The 22,854-nt window shown below is 46.2% G+C and overlaps 1 protein-coding gene across 1 annotated transcript in view; it reads right to left on the minus strand.

Annotated features, from left to right (window-relative positions):
* Nucleotides 1-12,951: 12,951 nt before the first annotated feature.
* The window catches only part of adora2b (adenosine A2b receptor), a 60,648-nt gene continuing 50,745 nt past the window's right edge, over nucleotides 12,952-22,854 (minus strand). The window contains exon 2 of the mRNA XM_078224577.1: nucleotides 12,952-13,945. Coding sequence (XP_078080703.1) covers nucleotides 13,279-13,945 — 667 coding nt within the window. The 3' untranslated portion in view covers nucleotides 12,952-13,278. The remainder of the gene's footprint in view (nucleotides 13,946-22,854) is intronic.

A 22,854-nucleotide genomic window follows, 5' to 3' on the forward strand; every position in this document is an offset into this window, starting at 1 on the left:
CTCCTCCAGATCGTCTATATAAATGGTAAATAGTTGAGGCCCCAGTACCGATCCCTGCGGCACGCCACTAGTTCCCATCTGCCAACCAGAAAAGCACCCATTTATTCCGACTCTCTGTTTCCTGTCGGATAGCCAATCCCCAATCCACGCTAACACCCTACCCCCAACACCATGTGACCCAATCTTCTTCAGCAACCTTTTGTGAGGCACCTTATCAAACGCCTTTAGGAAATCCAAAAACACCGCATCCACCGGTTCCTCTCCATCAACCGCACTAGTCACATCTTCATAAAAATCCAACAAGTTCGTCAAGCACGACTTTCCCCTCATGAATCCATGTTGCGTCTGCTTAATCGAACCATTCTTATCCAGATGGCCTGCTATTTCTTCTTTAATGATGGATTCCAGCAGTTTCCCAACTACAGACGTTAAGCTAACCGGCCTGTAGTTACCCGCCTTTTGTCTATTTCCTTTTTTAAACAGCGGCGTGACATTACTCTGGTGCGGCCGCACTTGGAGTACTGTGTGCAGTTCTGGTCCCCACATTACAGGAAGGATGTGGAGGCTTTGGAGAGGGTGCAGAGGAGGTTTACCAGGATGTTGCCTGGTATGGAGGGGAGATCCTATGAGGAGAGGCTGAGGGATTTGGGATTGTTTTCGCTGGAAAGGCGGCGGCTAAGAGGGGATCTTATTGAAACATATAAGATGATTAGAGGTTTAGATAGGGTGGATAGTGATAGCCTTTTTCCTCTGATGGAGAAATCCAGCACGAGGGGGCATGGCTTTAAATTGAGGGGGGGTAGTTATAGAACCGATGTCAGGGGTAGGTTCTTTACCCAGAGGGTGGTGAGGGATTGGAATGCCCTGCCAGCATCAGTAGTAAATGCGCCTAGTTTGGGGGCGTTTAAGAGATCCGTAGATAGGTTCATGGACGAAAAGAAATTGGTTTAGGTTGGAGGGTCACAGTTTTTTTTTAACTGGTCGGTGCAACATCGTGGGCCGAAGGGCCTGTTCTGCGCTGTAATGTTCTATGTTCTATGTTTTCCAATCCGCCGGCACTACCCCAGAATCCAACGAATTTTGATAAATAACCACTAACGCATCCGCTATTACCTCTGACATTTCTTTCAGTACCCTGGGATGCATTCCATCCGGGCCCGGGGACTTGTCCACCTTCAGTCCCGTTAGTCTACCAAGCACTGCCTCCCGACCAGGACCAGGCTAACCAGGACAAGAAAGCCATGGGATTTTCCCAGATAGCTCATTTCCCCAAGTGCATATGTGGCTCTCCAATCCCCATGACATCAAGGAGTCCCTTTCACGGACGGCACAGTGGCACAGTGGTTAGCACTGCTGCCTCACAGTGCCAGGAACCTGAGGTCAATTCCAGCCTCTGGTCACTGTCTGTGTGGAGTTTGCATGTTCTCCCCATGTCTGCGTGGGTTTCCTCCGGGTGCTCCCGTTTCCTCCCACAGTCCAGAGATGTGTTGGTTAGGTGGATTGGCCATGGTAAATGTATGGGGCTAGGGGGATAAATAGGGTGGTGGGCCCAGGTAAGATAGCCTGTCAGAGAGTCAGTGCAGACTCAAAGGGCTGAATGGCCTCCTTCTGCACTGTAGGGTTCTATGATTAACCGCAAGGGCTTCCATTCTTTGAATGTTCAGATCATCTGCTACCAAACTAAGTGCTTTCTCCGGGTGTGTGCTAGATTCCCGGGGAGCGTCCAAGATAGCTACATCCTTGGCTGCTCAGATATCCGAGGTATTTGAGGGAGCGCAGCAGCTACAGGAGGACAAGGGGCTAACCCTGAGGTAGTGGCTGATGACACCTGTGCAGAGGTCAGAGTGCAGCAGAGACCTGACATGATGAAGCTCACAATGCAACCTGTGCTTTGATGGCGTAGATGATGCTGAAGATGTGGTTCTGCTGTCTGAACAATCAGCTGCAGCGCTCCCAGGAGCCCCCTGAGAGTCTCTTGCATCTTGGCTATGCCCTCTACGAGCTGCCACTTCAATGGGCTGCGGAGCTAGTCGAGGTGGAGATGGAGGAGCCACACATCTCCTCTGATGAAAAGGACATTGAGGTGACCAACAAAGAGGAACTCCTGGAGGAGGAAGAGGGAAGCCATCATGTGGTGGTGAGGGCCAGAGAAGAGCTCAGGACACCCTCATCACCTCCCACTTCACTGATGACCAGGATTAGAGTGACAATTAGACTGCATTATGGGAGATGGCCCTTCTGACTGTCAGCTGGTAGCGCTCACCCATCCCTGGCTCTGTCATGGGACGGGAGGGTTTGCTCAATTCCAATAATGCAGGAAGATGATGACTTGCAATGAGAACAGCAAGTTGTTCCTTAAAGATCTACCACAAATATCTGACTCCTGTCTGGCTGAAGGCAGCACACAATCTCTTCAACATTTCCCCATTTTCAACATTTTTATATCTTGTAAAGAGAAATGTTCAAAGAAAATGAATCTTTTTAATGTTGTGATGATTTTTCTCCAGGGTCACGCCCAGCAGTTCCTGGGGATTGTTTTTCAATTCTTGGAGACTCCAGGCCGATCCGGGAGGGTTGGCAATCCGACTTGGAAAATTAGATTAAACAACAGAGTTTCCCGCTACTGACTGCTTTTCTCAATGGAAACAGAATGAGATTTGAGTTTGTCAGAGTCCTTACTCATCCTACAACGTTGGGAGAGTATTTCAGTGTTTATTGAATTGGTAAATATGTTTGGGTTCAGAATCCATTTGTAGTATTTCTCACATCTTCTGTTTGCTTTAATGACAAAACAGAAGGCGAGATGTGAAACTGGGATTGCTGACTGTAAAATGAATTTCAGGAACAAATATGTTGCCAGTTCTGGCCAACGGTTGCACAAGATGTCATTTGTGATTTTAGTAAGAGTCATTTCAGTAATGTAGAAGCAACAAAAGCCTGACTGGAGGGTTCAAACCTGGCATTCTGGGAAAGGACTGTGAGGTGAAAGGTTTTTTTCAGGAAAGGAGTGATGTCAGCAGATTGAAAGCAGAGAGGGACAGTGAATCATAGAATCATAGAAGAATCATAGAAACCCTACAGTACAGAAAGAGGCCATTCGGCCCATCGAGTCTGCACCGACCACAATCCCACCCAGGCCCTACCCCCACATCCCTACATATTGTACCCACTAATCCCTCTAATCTACGCATCCCAGGACACTAAGGGGCAATTTTAGCATGGCCAATCAACCTAACCCGCACATCTTTGGACTGTGGGAGGAAACCGGAGCACCCGGAGGAAACCCACGCAGACACGAGGAGAATGTGCAAACTCCACACAGACAGTGACCCGAGCCGGGATTCGAACCCAGGTCCCTGGAGCTGTGAAGCAGCAGTGCTAACCACTGTGCTACCATGCCTGAAGAGTGAGCCCAACACCATACCTTTGTGAAACTTCATCTTCAGCTGTGGTGACAGAAAGACCAAGTCCAGATCCTGTTTTGAAGTGGAGATTAATTTACAAATGTCATTGTCAAACGTTACACCATGGTAGTCTCGCTCTGGTGAGACAGGCCCTCACCAAGCTCTCTACGCCAATGCCTGTTTATGAATTGACACACACACCTCACCTGATATACTTTTATCATTCAGATGAGAAGTAGGTGGGTCAGTGATTATGAATTCATTTGAAAACCAAAATGGTTTGAGAGCGTATGCACAAATGTTGACAATTTAGGAACCACTCACCCTGAAGCTGTTCTTTCGTTTGGAATGCTTCAACTTCCCTTACTGATTTTTTTCCTGAAGTTGAACAAACACAGACATGACCATTTCAACAGTGGATATGAGAAACCGGCATGTTGCATTATTTCTGAGGATACGTGAATGTGCCCCAGTTGTGGACGGTGCATCCGTGGTATTTCTCTGCATTTGCAGTCTCATATGCAACTATTAAATGGCAGCCTGCTAAAACATTTCCCTCGCGATACTGCATAACCTCCATCCAGGTTCCTCTGCTTCAACTCTGAACAGAATCCAAACTCTTAACAGAAACAGCTGTGCTGAACAGGAAAGCTGTGAGCATTGCAGGCTGCATTGTGAATATTCTTTATCAGACACTGGCAGTTTTAACCAAAATCTAAATGTAGCAGATGCTGTACATCAGGAATTAAAGCCAAACTGTTCCAATGCTGAGAGCAAGGTTGGGATGAACATAAATCTGGCAGAAACGCAAAATAAAACTCTAAGGAGCTGGAGACTGGAGCTGCAGCGATTGTCATCTTTGGAATTCATGCAGTAAATATTTAACAGCTTTACTGCAGACACAATTGCACAGGGAGCAAGGTTAGCAAAGATTATACTATTGTTGTGGTAGTAATGTCACTGGACTAGTAATCCAGAGGCCCAGCCCTAATACTCTGGGGACATGGGTTCAAATCCCACCATGGCAGCTGGTAGAATCTGAATTAATAAAATCTGGAATTGAAAGCTAACAATGGAACTACGAAACTATCATTGTTTTTTGTAGTAACCCACCTGGTTCGCTAATATGAAATCTGCCGTCCTTAGCTGGCCTGGTCTATACTCCACTTCAGAGTAACGTAGTTTACTCTTAACTACCCTCTGAAATTACAAAACAAGCAACTTTCGAGAGAAAAAACACTTCAAAGAACTCCTAAACCGTGATACAATCATAGATGAAGATGTTGGACGAAAATCCCCCAACTCCCCATCAAAGATAATCTTGGACTTCTACAAAGCAGGGACAAAGTCAAAGCCGCCATGAAGAATGGAGCTACAGGAGTGAATGGGATTCCAATGGAGATTTTCAAACTTAGAGGAGAAGAGATCACCATCATCTCCATCGGCTACTCCTGAAATTCCGGGAGAGAGAGGAAATTCCTGCTGACCTCAGGGATGCCATCATTGCCACCATCTTCAAGAAAAGAGTCAAAGTGAACAGTGAGAACTATTGAGGAATCTCCCTACTCTCCATCGCTAGGAAGATCTTCACCTGAATCCTCGCTAGCCACATTCTCCCAGTCTCTAATGTAATCCTTCCGGAAAGCCACTGTGGCTTCCGACCAAACCATGGAACAGTGGATACAATTTTCACTGCTCAACAACTTGGAGAGAAATGACCGAAGCAACATCAACCACCCTACACGTGTTCATCGATCTGCCCAAGGCTTTCGACTCAATCAATCAGGAAGTGTAACGGAGGATCTTGTCAAAGGCTGGCAGTCCAGACAGATTCATCAACAACCTCCAACTCCTCTATGACAAGATGTCAGCAACAGTCTGCACCAGCCGAAATAAGACAAAAACCTTCAAGATCAAGACTGGAGTAAAGCAGGGATATGTCTTCATTTCCATCCTTTCCTCCCTCTTCATCGCCACCATCCTTCATCTTGTCAAGAACAAGCTTCCCAGTGGAATGGACATCGTCTACAGGATGGATGGAAAAATGTTCGACCTCAACTGGTTGAAATCCAAGAGGAAAATGACACTGACATCACTCACGGAACTTTAGTATGTGGATGACATTGCCATTTCCCCTCTCTCGGAGAGAGTCTGCAAGCCACACCTGACATCTTTATGGAAGCATACCGAAGAACCGGTCTCAGCCTCAATCTCAAAATGATTCAAGTCCTTTATCAACCTGCCCCAGGGAAGATCCAGTCTCTCTCTCTCTCTCGCCATCAAGATTAATGGAAAAACTATCCCAAACATGGAACATTTCCTCTACCTGGGGAGCCGCCTTTCAACTAAGGCTGACATTGATGCAGAGATCCAGCATTGTATCCAATCTGTGAGCGCCACCTTCGGACATGTAAGGATGAGTCTTCAACGACCGCGACATTCATGCTGACGCCAAGATCCTCTTCCTAACTCTTCTATATGGATCAGAAACTTGGACTATGTACAGACTCCACCTCAAAGTCCTGGATGTTGATGTCAGACTTACTGACATCAACATCCTAAGAGGAGCCGAGAGCACGAGCATTGAGGCCATGATCATTCGAAATCAACTCTGCTGGGCTGGCCATGTGCTTAGGATGTCAGACTTGTGATTGCCAAAGCAAATCATCTTCACCCAGCTCAAAGAAGGCTCAGAAACAAGAGGAGGACAAAGGACACACTTTAAAGGCACTCTGATGGCTTACCTCAAGAAATGCAAAGTCTGGAAGACTTTTGCTTGGGAAAGACCTACTTGGAGGAACCTCTTGATTGTAGGGACACAATTTTTCAACGACCCCAGACAGCAAGAGGAGGCTTGGAAAAGGACCCCAAAAGGAATGCCAGCAATCTAGAGGCCAAGGACCAAACCTTCCTCCTGGCAACACCTGCCAAGTGTGCGGTCAAAAATGTGGCTCTAGAATCGGGTGCATCAGCCACGCAAAAACTCACTGAATCCATGATCAGTAACACGGAGTTTCTTAGATGGACAATCATACTCATTACTGAGTAGCCAAAGAGGATTCAGTTCAAGGGCAATTGGGGTTGGTGATGCCGACATCCAAACAAAGAGAAGAAACTGACCACAGAGTCCTCTGGGACGTCCAGAATTGATGAATTCTGTTGCGTTTTTATTCAGGAGCCTGTTCAATAGAAACGTTGTGGTTATCAAACCAAACTGCCATGTAAAAGACAGAGTAACCCAAGAAGCAAAATGGAAATGAGAACATTCCAGGTTTGGTGTGTGTCTGTGTGTGTGTGTATGTGTGAGAGAGTGTGTGTGTGTGTGTATGTGTGAGAGAGAGTGTGTGTGTGTGAGTGTGTGTGTGTGACTGTGTGTGTATGTACGTGTGAGGGTATGTGTGAGTGTGTGTGAGAGTATGTGTGTGAGAGTGTGTGTATGTATGTGTGAGGGTATGTGTATGTGTGAGTGTGTGTGTGAGAGTGTGTTTGTGAGAGTATGTGTGTGAGAGAGTGTGTGAGAGTGTGTGTGAGAGTGTGTGTGTGTGTGTGTGAGCGAGTGTGTGTGAGAGTGTGTGTGTGTCTGTGTGTGTGATTGTGTGTGTGAGAGTGTGTGAGTAAGTGTGTGCGTGTGTGTGTGTGATTGTGTGAGTGTGTGATTGTGTGTGAGTGAGTGTGTGTGTGTGAGTGTGTGTGATTGTGTGTATGATTGTGTGTGCTTGTGAGAGTGTGTGTGTGTGGGGGAATGTGTGTGTGTGGGGGAGTGTGTGTTTGGGGGGGTGTATGTGAGTGTGTGTGTGTGAGAGTGTGTGCGGGTGTGTGTGTTTGGGGGTGAGTGTGTGTGTGAGTGTGTGTGTGAGTGTGTGTGTGTGGGGGTGTGTGTGGCTGGTGTGTGTGTTAGTCTGTGTGTGAGTGTGTGTGTGTGGGGGTTGTGTGTGTGGGTGTGTGTGTGAGGGTGTGTGTGTGTGGGTGTGTGTGTGTGTATGTGTGAGTGTGTGGGTGTGTGTGGGGGTGTGTGTGAGTGTGTGTGGGGTGTGTGTGTGTGAGTGTGTGTGTATGTGTGAGTGTGTGTGTGTGTGAGAGGGCGTGTGGGTGTGTGTGAGAGTGTGTGTGTCTGGGTGTGTGGGGGTGTGTGTGTATGTGGGGGGTGTGTGTATGTGTGTGTGAGTGTGTGTGTGGGGTGTGTGTGTACGTGTGAGTGTGTGTGTGCGTGTGTGTGAGAGGGTGTGTGTGGGGGGGTGTGTGTGAGAGTGTGTGTGTGAGAGTGTGTGTGTGGGTGTGTGTGTGTGTGGGGGGGGTGTATAGGTGGTGTGGGGTTGGGTGTGTGGGCGGTGAGTATGGGGGTGTGTGTGTGTGGGTGTGTGTGGGGGGTGTGTGAGGGTGTGTGGGGGGGGCTGTGTGGGGGGGTGCGTGAGGGTGTGTGTGGGTGTGTGTGTGTGAGAGTGTGTGTGTGGGGGCTGTGTGTGTGGGTGTGTGTGTGTGGGCGGGTGTGTATGGGGGGTGGGTGTGTGGGCGGTGAGTATGGGGGTGTGTGGGTGTGTGTGTGGGTGTGTGTGTGTGTGTATGTGGGTGGGGTGTGTGTGTGTGTGTGGGGGATGTGTGGGTGTGTGTGGGGGGTGGGTGTGTGTGGGTGTGTGGGGGCTGTGTGAGGGTGTGGGTGTGTGTGTGGGTGGGGTGTGTGTGCGGGGGGTGTGTGGAGGGGGTGTGTGTGGGGAGTTGTGTGTGTGGGGGTGTATGGGGGGGTGTGTGTGAGGGTGTGTTTGTGGGGGTGTGTGTGGGGGCGTGTGTGTGTGGGGTTGTGTGTGTGTGTGTGTGTGTGTGTGGGGGTGTATGGGGGGGTGTGTGGGGGTATATGGGGGGGGGTGTGTGAGGGTGTGTGTGTGGGGGTATATGGGGGGGGGTGTGTGAGGGTGTGTGTGTGGGGGTGTTGGCATTGTCCTATTCCCTGGTTTGTTTAAGATGTTTATTTTTGTAATTTTTTGCTAAGTGAATGAACAATACCGGGTGTGGATTAGAATTCTTGCTTCAATCTCGAGTATTGTGCTGCCGACCGGCTTTGTGTGTTATACACAGCAAGGATCAGATATCGACGGGGACTGGGCAATCTGTTCAGTGAAACAATCTTGAGACAAAGGGGAATACAATTATAATCATGCATCTGTTTACATCCAGAACAGGCCAACAACACGGCGAGGCATGTGCCCTTCCCAGATAGGACAATTCAACCTCAGGAACTGAGCCAAGTGGGAAGTTAGAACACAAGCAAACGTGCTGTGGACTAAGGCTTGGATATTCAGGAATTACACAACAGCAAAGTGACAGGGGAGAGGGTGAGACAGAGGAGGGCTAAGAGACTGAGCTGAGGTAGGATAAGACAGGGTGGGTGGTAAGGCAAGGGGAAGGGGGGGGGGGGGGTCAGACAGGTGCAACAGGTGTCAGAAAATATCAATTGTCCCAAATCAAGTTGAAAATATTGAGCCTCAAACTTCCTCAATTACATTTTCACATCTTAGAATTGTTCCCAATAATACCATTTTTATGACAAGAATATATTAATAATTAGTTTATTGTGTGCTTAATGTTGCTTTTAGATTTCTACATGTGTAGAGTATCAGCAGCATTCGCTTTCCAATCTGTAAAATACACTCATCCATTGCCAGGCGGTGAGAGGGCATTACTCCAGAGTCAACTGTAGCACAATCCCCCTGCATCCCTCTGTCCCAGAGTCAACTGTAGCACAATCCCCCTGCATCCCTCTGTCCCAGAGTCAACTGTAGCACAATCCCCCTGCATCCCTCTGTCCCAGAGTCAACTGTAGCACAATCCCCCTGCATCCCTCTGTCCCAGAGTCAACTGTAGCACAATCCCCCTGCATCCCTCTGTCCCAGAGTCAACTGTAGCACAATCCCCCTGCATCCCTCTGTCCCAGAGTCAAATGTAGCACAATCCCCCTGCACCCCTTTGGCCCAGAGTCAAATGTAGCACAATCCCCCTGCACCCCTTTGGCCCAGAGTCAAATGTAGCACAATCAGCTCAGAACCTTGATTGTAACTTGTGAAAATATGCATTCAAGAGTAGGTATACAAAATTGGGTGAGAGCATTTCCAACTACAACTATTAAGATTCAAAGTGATGTGAATTGTGGGTATTGATGATCCCAGCTAGTACTGGCAGCTGGTACACTTATGGTGAGAGGGTCACGGACCTTTACTGATCCCCTCCTGCAGCTTTAATAGATTAGCAGAACTTTCAAGGGATTTAGTGAATTGTCTACACTTGGTCTCTGCCGTTTCTGCAAAATCTTAGTCCATCGTATACCAAAAGAAGGGCTGAGAATTCCTTGTCCTACCTGGTTGGTGCAACAGAAAAAAATGGGGGCATTTATGGCCAATGATACTTGCTGGTTTCACGAGTGGAGTTCAGCCTCCACCACAGAAATGGTCCAATCAGAGCAGTGTTGGGTTCAGGGGGTCCTTGGGCATCTTACTCTCCCTGACAAGGGGATGCGGGTGATGGAATTTTCGCGAGCATTCTCCTGTTGGCCTCATATGTGAGGTGCCCTCCCACTGACCCCATAATCAGTGTCAATTAGTATGGGAGGGCACTGATGGACACGGTTCTAAAATAGACACTGGAATTGTTGTCCATGGAATTTCAAGTCCATTATATTATTGTGATGCTTTGTCTTGGAGACAATTGACTGGAAGGGATGACAGAATTCTGTGCTGTCTTCCCAGTTTTGACTGTAGCATCTGTACCTTTTCCTCACTGATATACAACCTGGAATTGCCCCAGATATATTCTGCCCCACAATGATTGATAGTAGCTTCTGTGTTAGGACATTTTTCAGAACAAATCTGTCACTTTATTGAGAGTTGGCAAATGACATTTGCTTTGGAATAAAACTTTGAAATGTTTCTGCACTTTGGAATCAGCAAGACAATATGTGATTAGCATGCATTTAAATTGATTTAATGAACTGCCCGCCCAACTCTATCATCATTTCCCACTTTACCACCGCGTGTACCGTTCTGGATCCACATTTTTAGCAACTTGCTAAATAAAAGTCTGAAGCCGACACTGCAGCTTCCGAAGAGCGGGTTCAGAGTGTCCAACGGCTCTCTGACCCAGATCGTCCTCTGTGGGGAGGGGGGGGGGGGGGAGGAGGAGGGGGGGTCAGGTGCATCTCTAGTGGGGGAGGAGGAGGCGGGTCAGATGTATCGCTGGGGAGGGCAAGAGGGCTGATCGTTGTCTGGTGGTGGAGGGGAGGCCCGATCGCTCACTGGTGAGGGGGGGCAGATGGATCTCTGGTGGGGGGGGAGGGGTGGGGGGGGGCACCAGGGGGGTCCGCTGCCACTCTGCAGGCGATCCCTCCTCCCCACCGGAGGAACGAATCCCTCCTCCTGGAGTGGACGTGCGGCCATGCCATCCCACAAAACTTTCAGGATGAAGCGATTCCTCGCTAAGAAGGTGAAGCAGAACCGGCCGTTTCCACAGTGGATCCGCATGAAAACTGGCAACAAGATCAGTACAAGTCCAAGAGGAGACACTGGAGAAGGACCAAGCTGGGCCTGGAAAGGGATACACCATCACTGCAGTGATTGGTGGTCGATTTTCATATTTATGTCCATTGGAGATTTTGCGCTAGTTGCTTGTTCTGGGAATGTTTGTTCTGTTTGTTAGATATTATCTTTCATGGAGATTGATTGAGAGATGTTGGGATGGATGCAGAAGATATTTTCTGTGCTGACGAATAGGGGAGATGCTTTCTTAATTTGTGACAAGGGAAATCGTTCCATGCTCATGTCTGCCGACACTACTCTCACACTGATGGAGATGAGAGGGGTTTTTGGATGTGACAGATATTTTCTAGACTGATAGATGAGGGAGATATTTACAGACTGATGGATACGTGAGCTATTTCACACTGATGGATGGAAGATCATTTTTCAAAATGTTGAATATTTCCCATGTTTTCATAGTCATGGATCTGAGTGAAATTTTCATCATGAAACATCTGGGAAAAATATTCATTCTAAAGGATACGGGAGATGTTTCACTGATGGGAATGGGCGATAACTTCGTGTCAATGGGTCAGGGTGACATTTTCATAATGATATTTATTGGCGGCATTTTAGTGCTGATCGTAATATGGAATGACTTCATCCTGCTGGATATGGGCGATTCTTTCATATTGATGGAGATGGGCGATGCATTTAACACTGTTGCCCCCCCCTCCCCCCTCACTGATCGCCCGCAGAGTGGCAGCGGACCCCCCTGCCCCCCCCCCCCCTCCACCCCCCGAGATACACCCTCGCTGCTGCTTTTCGCTCCAAGCTGCTCTCTCCGCTTTCTGTTTTTTTCTTTCCCGACACGGGCGCGCTTTTTCAAATTTTTTTCAAACTGCGCATGCTCAGTTCAGACCTCCGATCTTTCCGGCAGCGCTAAGCCCCGCCCACAGTGCGGATCGGTCTAGAACATAGAACATTACAGGGCAGTACAGGCCCTTCGGCCCTCGATGTTGCGCCGACCAGTGAAACCAATCTAAAGCCCATCTAACCTACACTATTCCAATATCATCCATATGTTTATCCAATGACCATTCAAATGCCCTTAATGTTGGCGAGTCCACTACTGCTGCAGGCAGGGCATTCCACGCCCTTACTACTCTCCCAGTGAAGAACCTACCTCTGACATCCGTCCTATATCTATCACCCCTCAATTTAAAGCTATGTCCCCTCGTGCTAGCTATCACCATCCGAGGAAAAAGGCTCTCACTATCCACTCTATCTAATCCTCTGATCATCTTGTATGCCTCTATTAAGTCACCTCTTAACCTTTTTCTCTCTAACGAAAACAACCTCAAGTCCCTCAGCCTTTCCTCATAAGACCTTCCCACCACACCAGGCAACATCCTAGTAAATGTCCTCTGCACCCTTTCCAATGCATCCACGTCCTTCCTATAATGCGGTGACCAGAACTGTACACAATACTCCAAGTGTGGCCACACCAGAGTTTTGTACAGTTGCAACATGACCTCCTGGCTCTGAAACTCAATCCCTCGACCAATAAAAACTAACACTCCGTATGCCTTCTTAACAACCCTATCAACCTGGGTGCCAACTTTCAGGGATCTATGCACATGGACACCGAGATCTCTCTGTTCATCCACACTACCAAGTATCTTACCATTAGCCCAGTACTCTGTAATCCTGTTACTCCTTCCAAAGTGAATCACCTCACACTTTTCCGCATTGAACTCCATTTGTCACCTCTTAGCCCAGCACTGCCGCTTATCTATGTCCCTCTGTAACCTGCAACAACCTTCCGCACTGTCCACAACTCCACCGACTTTAGTGTCATCCGCAAATTTACTAATCCATCCTTCTACACCCTCATCCAGGTCATTTATAAAAGTGACAAACAGCAGTGGCCCCAAAACAGATCCTTGCGGTACACCACTAGTAACTGAACTCCAGGATGAACATTTCCCATCAACCACCACCCTCTGTCTTCTTACAGCTAGCCAATTCCTGATCCAAACCACTAAATCACCCTCAATTCCATGACTCCGTATCTTCTGCAATAGCCTACCGTGGGGAACCTTATCAAACGCTTTACTGAAATCCATATACACCACATCAGCTGCTTTACCCTCATCCACCTCTTTGGTCACCTTCTCAAAGAACTCAATAAGGTTTGTGAGGCACGACCTACCCTTCACAAAACCGTCTGGAGACGGCTGCAAGCGTATGGGGGTGTCTGAACGTGGATTTCTCGGTTGGATCTGTACTGCGCCCAGATTCAGCACTTAGAATCAAAATGGTAACATCGGGCCTACTGTATATAAATATAAAGTCCACAGGAAAGGCAGATATTATGATTGTATTCCACCAAGAGTGTCAGACTTGAACTCATTGTCTGTCCTGCACAGAATCTGTTTGAAAATAATTTTATGGAAGGTGTTGCGAAATTCCTCAATCTTGTAGGCATAGATGATGGGATTTCCAACAGAGTTGGCGTGAGACAGAATGATGGCAGCATTCATGATGCGTGAGTCCATGGTTTCGAAATATTCTGGATGAAAATGATGAATGCAGTTGAGGATGTGAAGTGGGAGCCAGCAAAAGGCAAAGAACCCAACAATGATGGACAGTGACTTTGCAACTCTTACTTGGTTCTGTAAGTACATCCGGGAAGTGTCAGAATTTATAGAGTTCAACTCAATCTTCTGCAGCTGTGTCCGGGCCACGGTGAAGATTTTTACATAAATGCCCAGCATGATGAGTAGTGGGGTAAGGACGCAGCCGAGAAAGTTGAAGTAAATCATATATTTCATATTGACCACATTGAGAAAGAGACATTTCATTGAGCTGTTCGGGACGGTAGAGTTATTCTCCAGATGTGTGCTGTTTGTACAATTCATCAGTACCTCGTTCCTCCGATTCCAGCCAAAAAATGGAGTCAATCCGATCACAAAAGACAGGATCCAAAAGACCGCTATAATCAGCTTGGCGCGTCTCCCCGTAATCAGCCCCTTGTACCTGTGTGAGTGAGAAAAAATAATCAGGAAACAGATAATAACAACGACTGTCTCCAGGCAGTCCTTGCCATTTGCCACTCTTTTCCCAAAATTACTTCCTTTTTAATCTGCCATAAATGGAAATAACTGGAGGAGAATAGCCACTCATCCCAAGCGGAACAAACTGAGAACATAATTCAATTCTTGTCAAATTCCAAACACTCGAAATGCAGGAATACACAAGGCGAGAGCTCGCCAATCAGCCCACACCACACATTCAAAAACAGAATACAATTCTCTACAGTTCCTACAATTATTTTTCGTACCAAATACCAAGTGTTGTGTTCTTGATGAGGTTCACTAGATGGTGAAATGGTACCATGAAATAGCCAATGAAATTTATTGCTAACGTCAGGAGAGAGATTAAACTTAGAAGGAACATCAAAAACTGGAATTACAAATTAAACAACTGAAATCCTTCTGCTGCAGCTGATCAGACGTACATTGTGCACATTTCTCCCTCTCTTCTAGTTTAGTCTCTAGCTCGATTTCCAAATCATTGATCTACAATACACTAAAGATTCCTGTACTATTCCTTCGAGTTCTCCATCAATCAGATCCTACCTCTCTAGTATGGCCCACATGTACCACCTCTCTTTCTGCAGACAGTTTCAATCCTCAGTAATTACACTTGTTCTTTTTTACTTATGTATTAGCCTTCTATACAACAGGGTATCAAATTCTGGCTGAAGACGAGGAATTGCCTCTTCCGCAAGTTCTGATACCATATGATAGCATCCCATCAGGGATGTCCATCTTGACTCTCTGCAATGCTGTCTCGGTCTGGTGACCCCATTCATTGTTTCATCATAGGTCACCTTTCTACAGAATAGCCACCAACAATTCACCCAATGCGCCTGTAAGGCTCACCACATTTAGGACAACCCTTTGCCTATTTTGAAAAATATTGGTCTTCTTGTCCTTTCTCTTTAATCTTTTAGTCAGGACAGAAACAACAGGATGAATACATGGCTGAAAAGATGGTATGAGGGGGAGGTTTTCAGATTCCTGGGGCAATGGGACCAGTTCTGGACCTGTACAAACTGGACGGGTTATTATCTGGTTAGGACCAGGACTGATGTCCTTGGGTGGGGGTGGGGGTACTTGCTATAGTTTTAGGGAGGGTTTAAACTAATATGGCAGTTTGTTTTGGTTTTTAGTTTTTGGGATGGGAAACTATGTGAGGATTCAGAGCAGGGGGAAATCAAGAACAAAGGGAAAAGACAGCAAGGGGAATAAGGAAAGTGATAGGCAGAGAAATCAAGAGCCAGAGTCAGACGAGGACACAGTAAAAAATAGTAGGAATGGGACAAGGAACATTAAACGGGCTAGCATTAAGGTTTTGTACTTGAACGCTTGGAGCATTTGAAATAAAATGGATGAATTAGTTGCACAGATAGATGTAAAGGGGTATGATATAGTTGGCATTACAGAGACATGGCTCCAAAGTGACCAAGGATGGGAAATGAACATTGAGGGCTATTCAGTGTTTAGGAAGGACAGACAGAAAGGAAAAGGTGGTGGAGTTGCATTGCTGCTTAAAGATGATATTGATACGATATTGAGGAAAGAAATTAGCATAGATGATGTGGAATCTGTATGGGTCGAGTTAAGAAACAACAATGGGCAAAAAACATTGGTGGGGGTGGTTTACAGATCACCAAACTGTAGCAGTAATGTTGGGAAAAGCATTAGACAGGAAATCAGAGATGCATGTGTTGAAGGAACATCTGTGATTATGGGCAACTTTAATCTGCATATAGATTGGGAGAGTCAAATTAGTCACAGTGCAATAGAGGAGGAATTTCTGGAGTGCATGCGGGATGGTTTTCTGGAGCAATACATTGAGGAACCAACAAGAGAAAGGCCATCTTGGACTGGGTGTTATGCAATGAGAAAAGATTAGTTGGCAATCTAGTTGTGAGAGAACCCTTGGGGATGAGTGACTATAATATGGTAGAATTCTTTGTCAAGGTGGATAATGATGTAGTTGATTCTGAGACCAGGATCCTGAATCTCAATAAAGGTAACTATGATGATATGAGGCATGAATTGGCCATGATGGACTGGGAAACATTACTGAAAGGACAGACAGTGGACAGGCAATGGCAGGCATTTAAAGAACAAATAGGTGAACTTCAGGAGTTGTTTATTTCTGTTTGGCGCAAGAGTGGTAAGGGAACTGTGGCCAAACCATGGCTTACAAGGGAAATTAGAGATAGTATCAGATTCAAGGAAGAAGCATACAAATTGGCAAGAAAAAGCAATAGGCTTGAGGATTGGGAGCAGTTTGATTAAGAAGGGAAAAACAAGAATGAAAGTGAGCTAGTGGGAACATAAAAAGTGACTAAAAGTTTCTATTGGTATGTAAAGAGAAAAAGATTGACAAAAATGAATGTAGGTCCCTTACAGTCAGAAATGGGAGAATTCATAACAGGGAATAAAGAAATGGCTGAGGAATTAAATTTGTATTTTGCTTCAGTCTTCACAAAGGAAGACATGAATAATGTAGCGGAAGTGCTGAGAGAAACATGTTTTAGTGAGGAGCTGAGGGAAATCAGCATTAGTAGAGAAATGGTTTTGGGGAAATTGATGGGATTGAAGGTGGATAAATCTCCAGGTCCTGATAATCTTCATCCCAGAGTACTTAAGGAAGTGGCCCTGGAAATAGTAGATCCATTGGTGGTTATTTTCCAAAGTTCTTTGGACTCTGGAATAGTTCCTACAGATTGGAGGGTAGCTAATGTAAGCCCGCTATTCAAAAAGGGAGGTAGAGAGAAAACAGGAAATATAGACCAGTGAGCCTAACGTCGGTACTGGGGAAGTTGCTAGAGTCTATTAACAAGGATTTCATAACTCAGCATTTGGAAGGTAGTGGTATAATCAGACAAAGTCAGCATGGATTTACAAAAGGAAAATCATGCTTGACGAATCTACTGGAATTTTTTAGAAACATAGAAACATAGAAAACTACAGCACAAAACAGGCCCTTCGGCCCCACAAGTTGTGCCGAACATATCCTTACCTTTTAGGCCTACCGATAGCCCTCCATCCTATTAAGTCCCATGTACTCATCCAGGAGTCTCTTAAAAGACACTATTGAGTTTGCCTCCACCACCACTGACGGCAACCGATTCCACTCGCCCACCACCCTCTGTGTGAAAAACTTCCCCCTAACATTTCCCCTGTACCTACCCCTCAGCACCTTAAACCTGTGTCCTCTCATAGCAGCCAATTCCACCCTGGGAAAAAGCCTCTGAGAGTCCACCCGATCTATGCCTCTCAACATCTTATACACCTCTATTAGGTCTCCTCTCATCCTACGTCTCTCCAAGGAGAAAAGACTGAGCTCCCTCAGCCTATCCTCATAAGGCATGCCACTCAATCCAGGCAACATCCTTGTAAATCTATTCTAGGTAGATAGGTGGAGGGGCAGGTAGTATTGAGGAGGTGGGGAGGCTGCAGAAAGATTTAGACAGTTTAGGAGAGTGGTCCAAGAAGTGGCTGATGAAATTCAACGTGGGCAAGTGCGAGGTCGTACACTTTGGAAAAAAGAATAGAGGCATGGACTATTTTCTAAACGGTGACAAAATTCATAATGCTAAAGTGCAAAGGGACTTGGGAGTCCTAGTCCAGGATTCTCTAAAGGTAAACTTGCAGGTTGAGTCCGTAATTAAGAAAGCAAATGTAATGTTGTCATTTATCTCAAGAGGCTTGGAATACAAAAGCAGGGATGTACTTCTGAGGCTTTATAAAGCACTGGTTAGGCCCCATTTGGAGTACTGTGAGCAATTTTGGGCCCCACACCTCAGGAAGGACATACTGGCACTGGAGCGGGTCCAGCGGAGATTCACACGGATGATCCCAGGAATGGTAGGCCTGACATACGATGAACGTCTGAGGATCGTGGGATTATATTCATTGGAGTTTAGGAGGTTGAGGGGAGATCTGATAGAAACTTACAAGATAATGAACGGCTTAGATAGGATGGACGTAGGGAAGTTGTTTCCATTAACAGGGGAGACTAGGACGCGGGGGCACAGCCTTAGAATAAAAGGGAGTCACTTTAGAACAGAGATGAGGAGAAATTTCTTCAGCCAGAGAGTGGTGGGTCTGTGGAATTCATTGCCACAGAGGGCTGTGGAGGCCGAGACGTTGAGCGTCTTCAAGACAGAAATTGATAAATTCTTGATTTCTCGAGGAATTAAGGGCTATGGGGAGAGAGCGGGTAAATGGAGTTGAAATCAACCATGATTGAATGGTGGAGTGGACTCGATGGGCCGAATGGCCTTACTTCCGCTCCTATGTCTTATGGTCTTATGGTCTTAATCTCCTCTGTACCCTTTCAATCTTTTCCACATCCTTCCTGTAATGAGGCGACCAGAACTGAGCACAGTACTCCAAGTGGGGTCTGACGAGGGTCTTATATAGCTGCATCATTATCCCCGGACTCCTAAACTCAATCCCTCGATTGATAAAGGCCAGCACACCATACGCCTTCTTAACCACCTCCTCCACCTGCGGGGCCGATTTTAGAGTCCTATGGAGCCGGACCCCAAGGTCCTTCTAATCCTCCACACTACTAAGAGTCTTTCCTTAATATTGTACTCCTTCATCCCATTTGACCTGCCAAAATGGACCACTATGCATTTATCTGGATTGAAGTCCATCTGCCACTTCTCCGCCCAGTCTTGCATCCTATCTATGTCCCTCTGTAACTTCTGACATCCCTCCAGACTATCCACAACCCCACCAACCTCTGCTCTTTGTGATTTTTATTAATGACTTCGAGGAGGGGGCTGAAGGGTGGATCAGTAAATTTGCTGATGACACCAAGATTGGTGGAGTAGTGGATGAGGTGGAGGGCTGTTGTAGGCTGCAAAGAGACATAGATAGGATGCAAAGCTGGGCTGAAAAATGGCAAATGGAGTTTAACCCTGATAAATGTGAGGTGATTCATTTTGGTAGGACTAATTTAAATGTGGATTACAGGGTCAAAGGTAGGGTTCTGAAGACTGTGGAGGAACAGAGAGATCTTGGGGTTCATATCCACAGATCTCTAAAGGTTGCCACTCAAGTGGATAGAGCTGTGAAGAAGGCCTATAGTGTGTGAGCTTTTGTTAACAGGGGGTTGGAGTTTAAGAGCCGTGGGGTTATGCTGCAACTGTACAGGACCTTGGTGAGACCACATTTGGAATATTGTGTGCAGTTCTGGTCACCTCACTATAAGAAGGATGAGGAAGCGCTGGAAAGAGTGCAGAGGAGATTTACCAGGATGCTGCCTGGTTTGGAGGGTAGGTCTTATGAGGAAAGGTTGAGGGAGCTAGGGCTGTTCTCTCTGGAGTGGAGGAGGCTGAGGGGAGACTTAATAGAGGTTTATAAAATGATGAAGGGGATAGATAGAGTGAACGTTCAAAGACTATTTCCTCGGGTGGATGGAGCTATTACAAGGGGGCATAACTATAGGGTTCATGGTGGGAGATACAGGAAGGATATCAGAGGTAGGTTCTTTACGCAGAGAGTGGTTGGGGTGTGGAATGGACTGCCTGCAGTGATAGTGGAGTCAGACACTTTAGGAACATTTAAGCGGTTATTGGATAGGCACATGGAGCACACCAGGATGATAGGGAGTGGGATAGCTTGATCTTGGTTTCAGATAAAGCTCGGCACAACATCGTGGGCCGAAGGGCCTGTTCTGTGCTGTACTCTTCTATGTTCTAACCTTCGTGTCGTCGGCAAACTTACCAACCCATCCCTCCACTTCCTCATCCAGGTCATTTATGAAAATGACAAACAGCAAGGGTCCCAGAACAGATCCCTGGGGCACACCACTGGTGACCGACCTCCATTTAGAAAAAGACCCATCTATACCCACTCTCTGCCTCCTTTTGGCAAGCCAGTTCTGGATCCACAGGGCAGCAGCCCCTTGGATCCCACGCCCTCTCATTTTTTTGGAAGCCTTGCATGGGGGACCTTATCGAACACCTTGCTAAAATCCATATAAACCACATCTACCGCTTTCCCTTCGTCAATGTGTTTAGTCACATTTTCGAAGAACTCCACCAGGCTCGTAAGGCACGATCTGCCTTTAACAAAGCCATGCTGAGTATTCTTGAGCATACTAAACCTCTCCAAATGCTCATAAATCTTGTCCCTCAGGATCTTCTCCCTGAGGATGTAACTAGTAGAGTTGACTGAGGAGAACCAGAGGATGTGGTTTATCTAGAGTTTCAGAAGGTTTTCGACAAGGTCTCACATGGCAGACTACTATGTAAAGTTAAAGCACATGGGATTGCAGGTAATGTCTTGAGATGGATAGAAAGCTGGTTAGCAGATCAGAAGCAAAGAGTTTGCATAAATGGGTCTTTTTCTGATTGGCAGTCAGTGACTAGTGGAGTTCCACAGGGATCTGTGCTAGGAACCCAACAGTTCACATTATATATTAATGATTTGGAAGAGGGAACTGAATGTATTGTCTCCAAATTTGCATATGATACAAAGTTGGGTGGGAGGGTGAGCTGTGAGGAGGATGCAGAGATGCTTCAGCATGATCTGGACAGGCTGAGTGTGTGGGCATCTGCATGGCAGATGCAGCATAATGTGGATAAATGTGAGGTTATCCACTTTGGTAGCAATAATAGGAAGACAGATTATTATCTGAATACTATAAATTGAGAGAGGTGGATACTCTACGAGACCTTAATGTCCTCTTGCATCAAGGACTGAAAGTAAGGGTGCAGGTACAGCAGGCAGTAAAGAAGGCAAATGGTATGTTAGCCTTCATAGCGAGAGGATTTGAGTATAGGGATAGGGATGTTTTACTGCAATTGTATCGGGCATTGGTGAGGCCACACCTGGAGTATTGTGCACAGTTTTGGTGTCCTTATCTGAGGAAGGATGTCCTTGCTATTGAGGGAGAACAGCAAAGATTCACCAGGCTGATTCCTGGGATGGCAGGTCTGTCATATGAGAGACTAAGCCAGTGAGGATAATATTCACTGGAGTTTAGAAGAGTGAGACAGGATCTCATAGAAACTTATAAAATTCTAACAGGGTGAGACAGGGTAGATTGAGAAAGAATGTTCCCAATGGTGGGAGAGTTCAGAACTAGGGGCCATAGTTTGAGGATAAGGACCTTTTAGAACTGAGGTGAGGAGAAATGTTTTCACCCAGAGGGTGGTATATGTGTGGAATTCGCTACCACGGAAAGTAGTTGTCTGATTTCAGGAAATAATTAGATATAGCCTTGAGACTAAAGTTAAAGTTTATTTATTAGTCACAAGTAGGCTTACATTAATACTGCAATGAAGTGACTGTGAAAATCCCCCAGTGATCAAGGGATCTGGGAGAAGGGGGGATCAGGATATTGAATTTGCTGATCAGCCACGATCAAGATGAATGGCGGAAGGGCCGAATGGCCTAATCCTGCTTCTAGTTTCTATGTATGTTTCTATGTATAGTATTATTGCTAATCTATATGTAGATTAAAGTCACCCATGTTTATTGTAGCACTCTTGTTACATGCATCTCTAATTTTCTGTTTAATGCCATCCCTACCTTATCACTAATGTTTGGAGACCTATAGAGAGGGCGGCACGGTAGCACAGTGGTTAGCACTGCTGCTTCACAGCTCCAGGGTCCCGGGTTCGATTCCCGGCTCGGGTCACTGTCTGTGTGGAGTTTGCACATTCTCCTCGTGTCTGCGTGGGTTTCCTCCGGGTGCTCCGGTTTCCTCCCACAGTCCAAAGATGTGCGGGTTAGGTTGATTGGCCAGGTTAAAAAATTGCCCCTTAGAGTCCTGGGATGTGTAGGTTAGAGGGATTAGTGGGTAAAATATGTGGGGGCAGGGCCTGGGTGGGATTGTGGTCGGTGCAGACTCGATGGGCCGAATGGCCTCCTTCTGCACTGTAGGGTTTCTATGATTTCTATTTCTATGAACTCCCACTAATATTTTCCATCCCTAGTTGCTTCTTAGCTCCACCCCAGAATGATTCCACATCTGGATTTTTTGAGCCAATATCCTCTCACTTTTGCACTGATGTCATCGTTAACTAACAACGCAACCCAACCCCTCCTCTACCTTTCTGCCTGCCTTTCTTAAATTTCCGATACCCTTGGATATTCAGTTCCCAGCCTTAGTCACCCTACAGTCATGTCTCCATCATTGCAATCATATTGTGCCCGTGTTTATCAATTTTCACTGTTAATGTGTCTACATTTTTGTGAATGTGCTGTGCATTCAGATACATAGAGTCATAGAGGTTTACAGCATGGAAACAGGCCCTTCGGCCCAACGTCTCCTTTTTTTAAAACGCCTAAGCTAATCCCAATTGTCCGCATTTGGCCCATATCTCTCTATACCCATCTTACCTATGTAACTATCGAAACGCTTTTTAAAAGACAAAGTTGTACCCGCCTCTACTACTACCTCTGGCAGCTTGTTCCAGACACTCACCACCATCTGTGTGGGAAAAATTGCCCCTCTGGACACTTTTGTATCTCTCCCCTCTCACCTTAAAGCTATGCTCTCTAGTTTTAGACTCCCCTACCTTTGGGAAAATACATTGACTTTCCAGCTGATCTATGCCCCTCATTATTTTATAGACCTCTATAAGGTCACCCCTCAGTCTTCTACGCTCCAGAGAAAAAAGTCCCAGTCTATCCACCCTCTCCTTATAACTCAAACCATCAAGTGCCGGTAGCATCCGAGTAAATCTTTTTTGCACTTTCGAGTTTAATAATATCCTTCCTATAATAGGGTGACAAGAACTGTATACAGTATTCCAAGTGTGGCCTTACCAATGTCTTGTACAACTTCAACAAGATGTCCCAACTTCTAAAAGTACCAAAGTAAGGGGAACATGTGGCAAA

This window comes from Mustelus asterias, chromosome 12, assembly GCF_964213995.1.
Source record: "Mustelus asterias chromosome 12, sMusAst1.hap1.1, whole genome shotgun sequence".
NCBI lineage: Eukaryota > Metazoa > Chordata > Chondrichthyes > Carcharhiniformes > Triakidae > Mustelus > Mustelus asterias.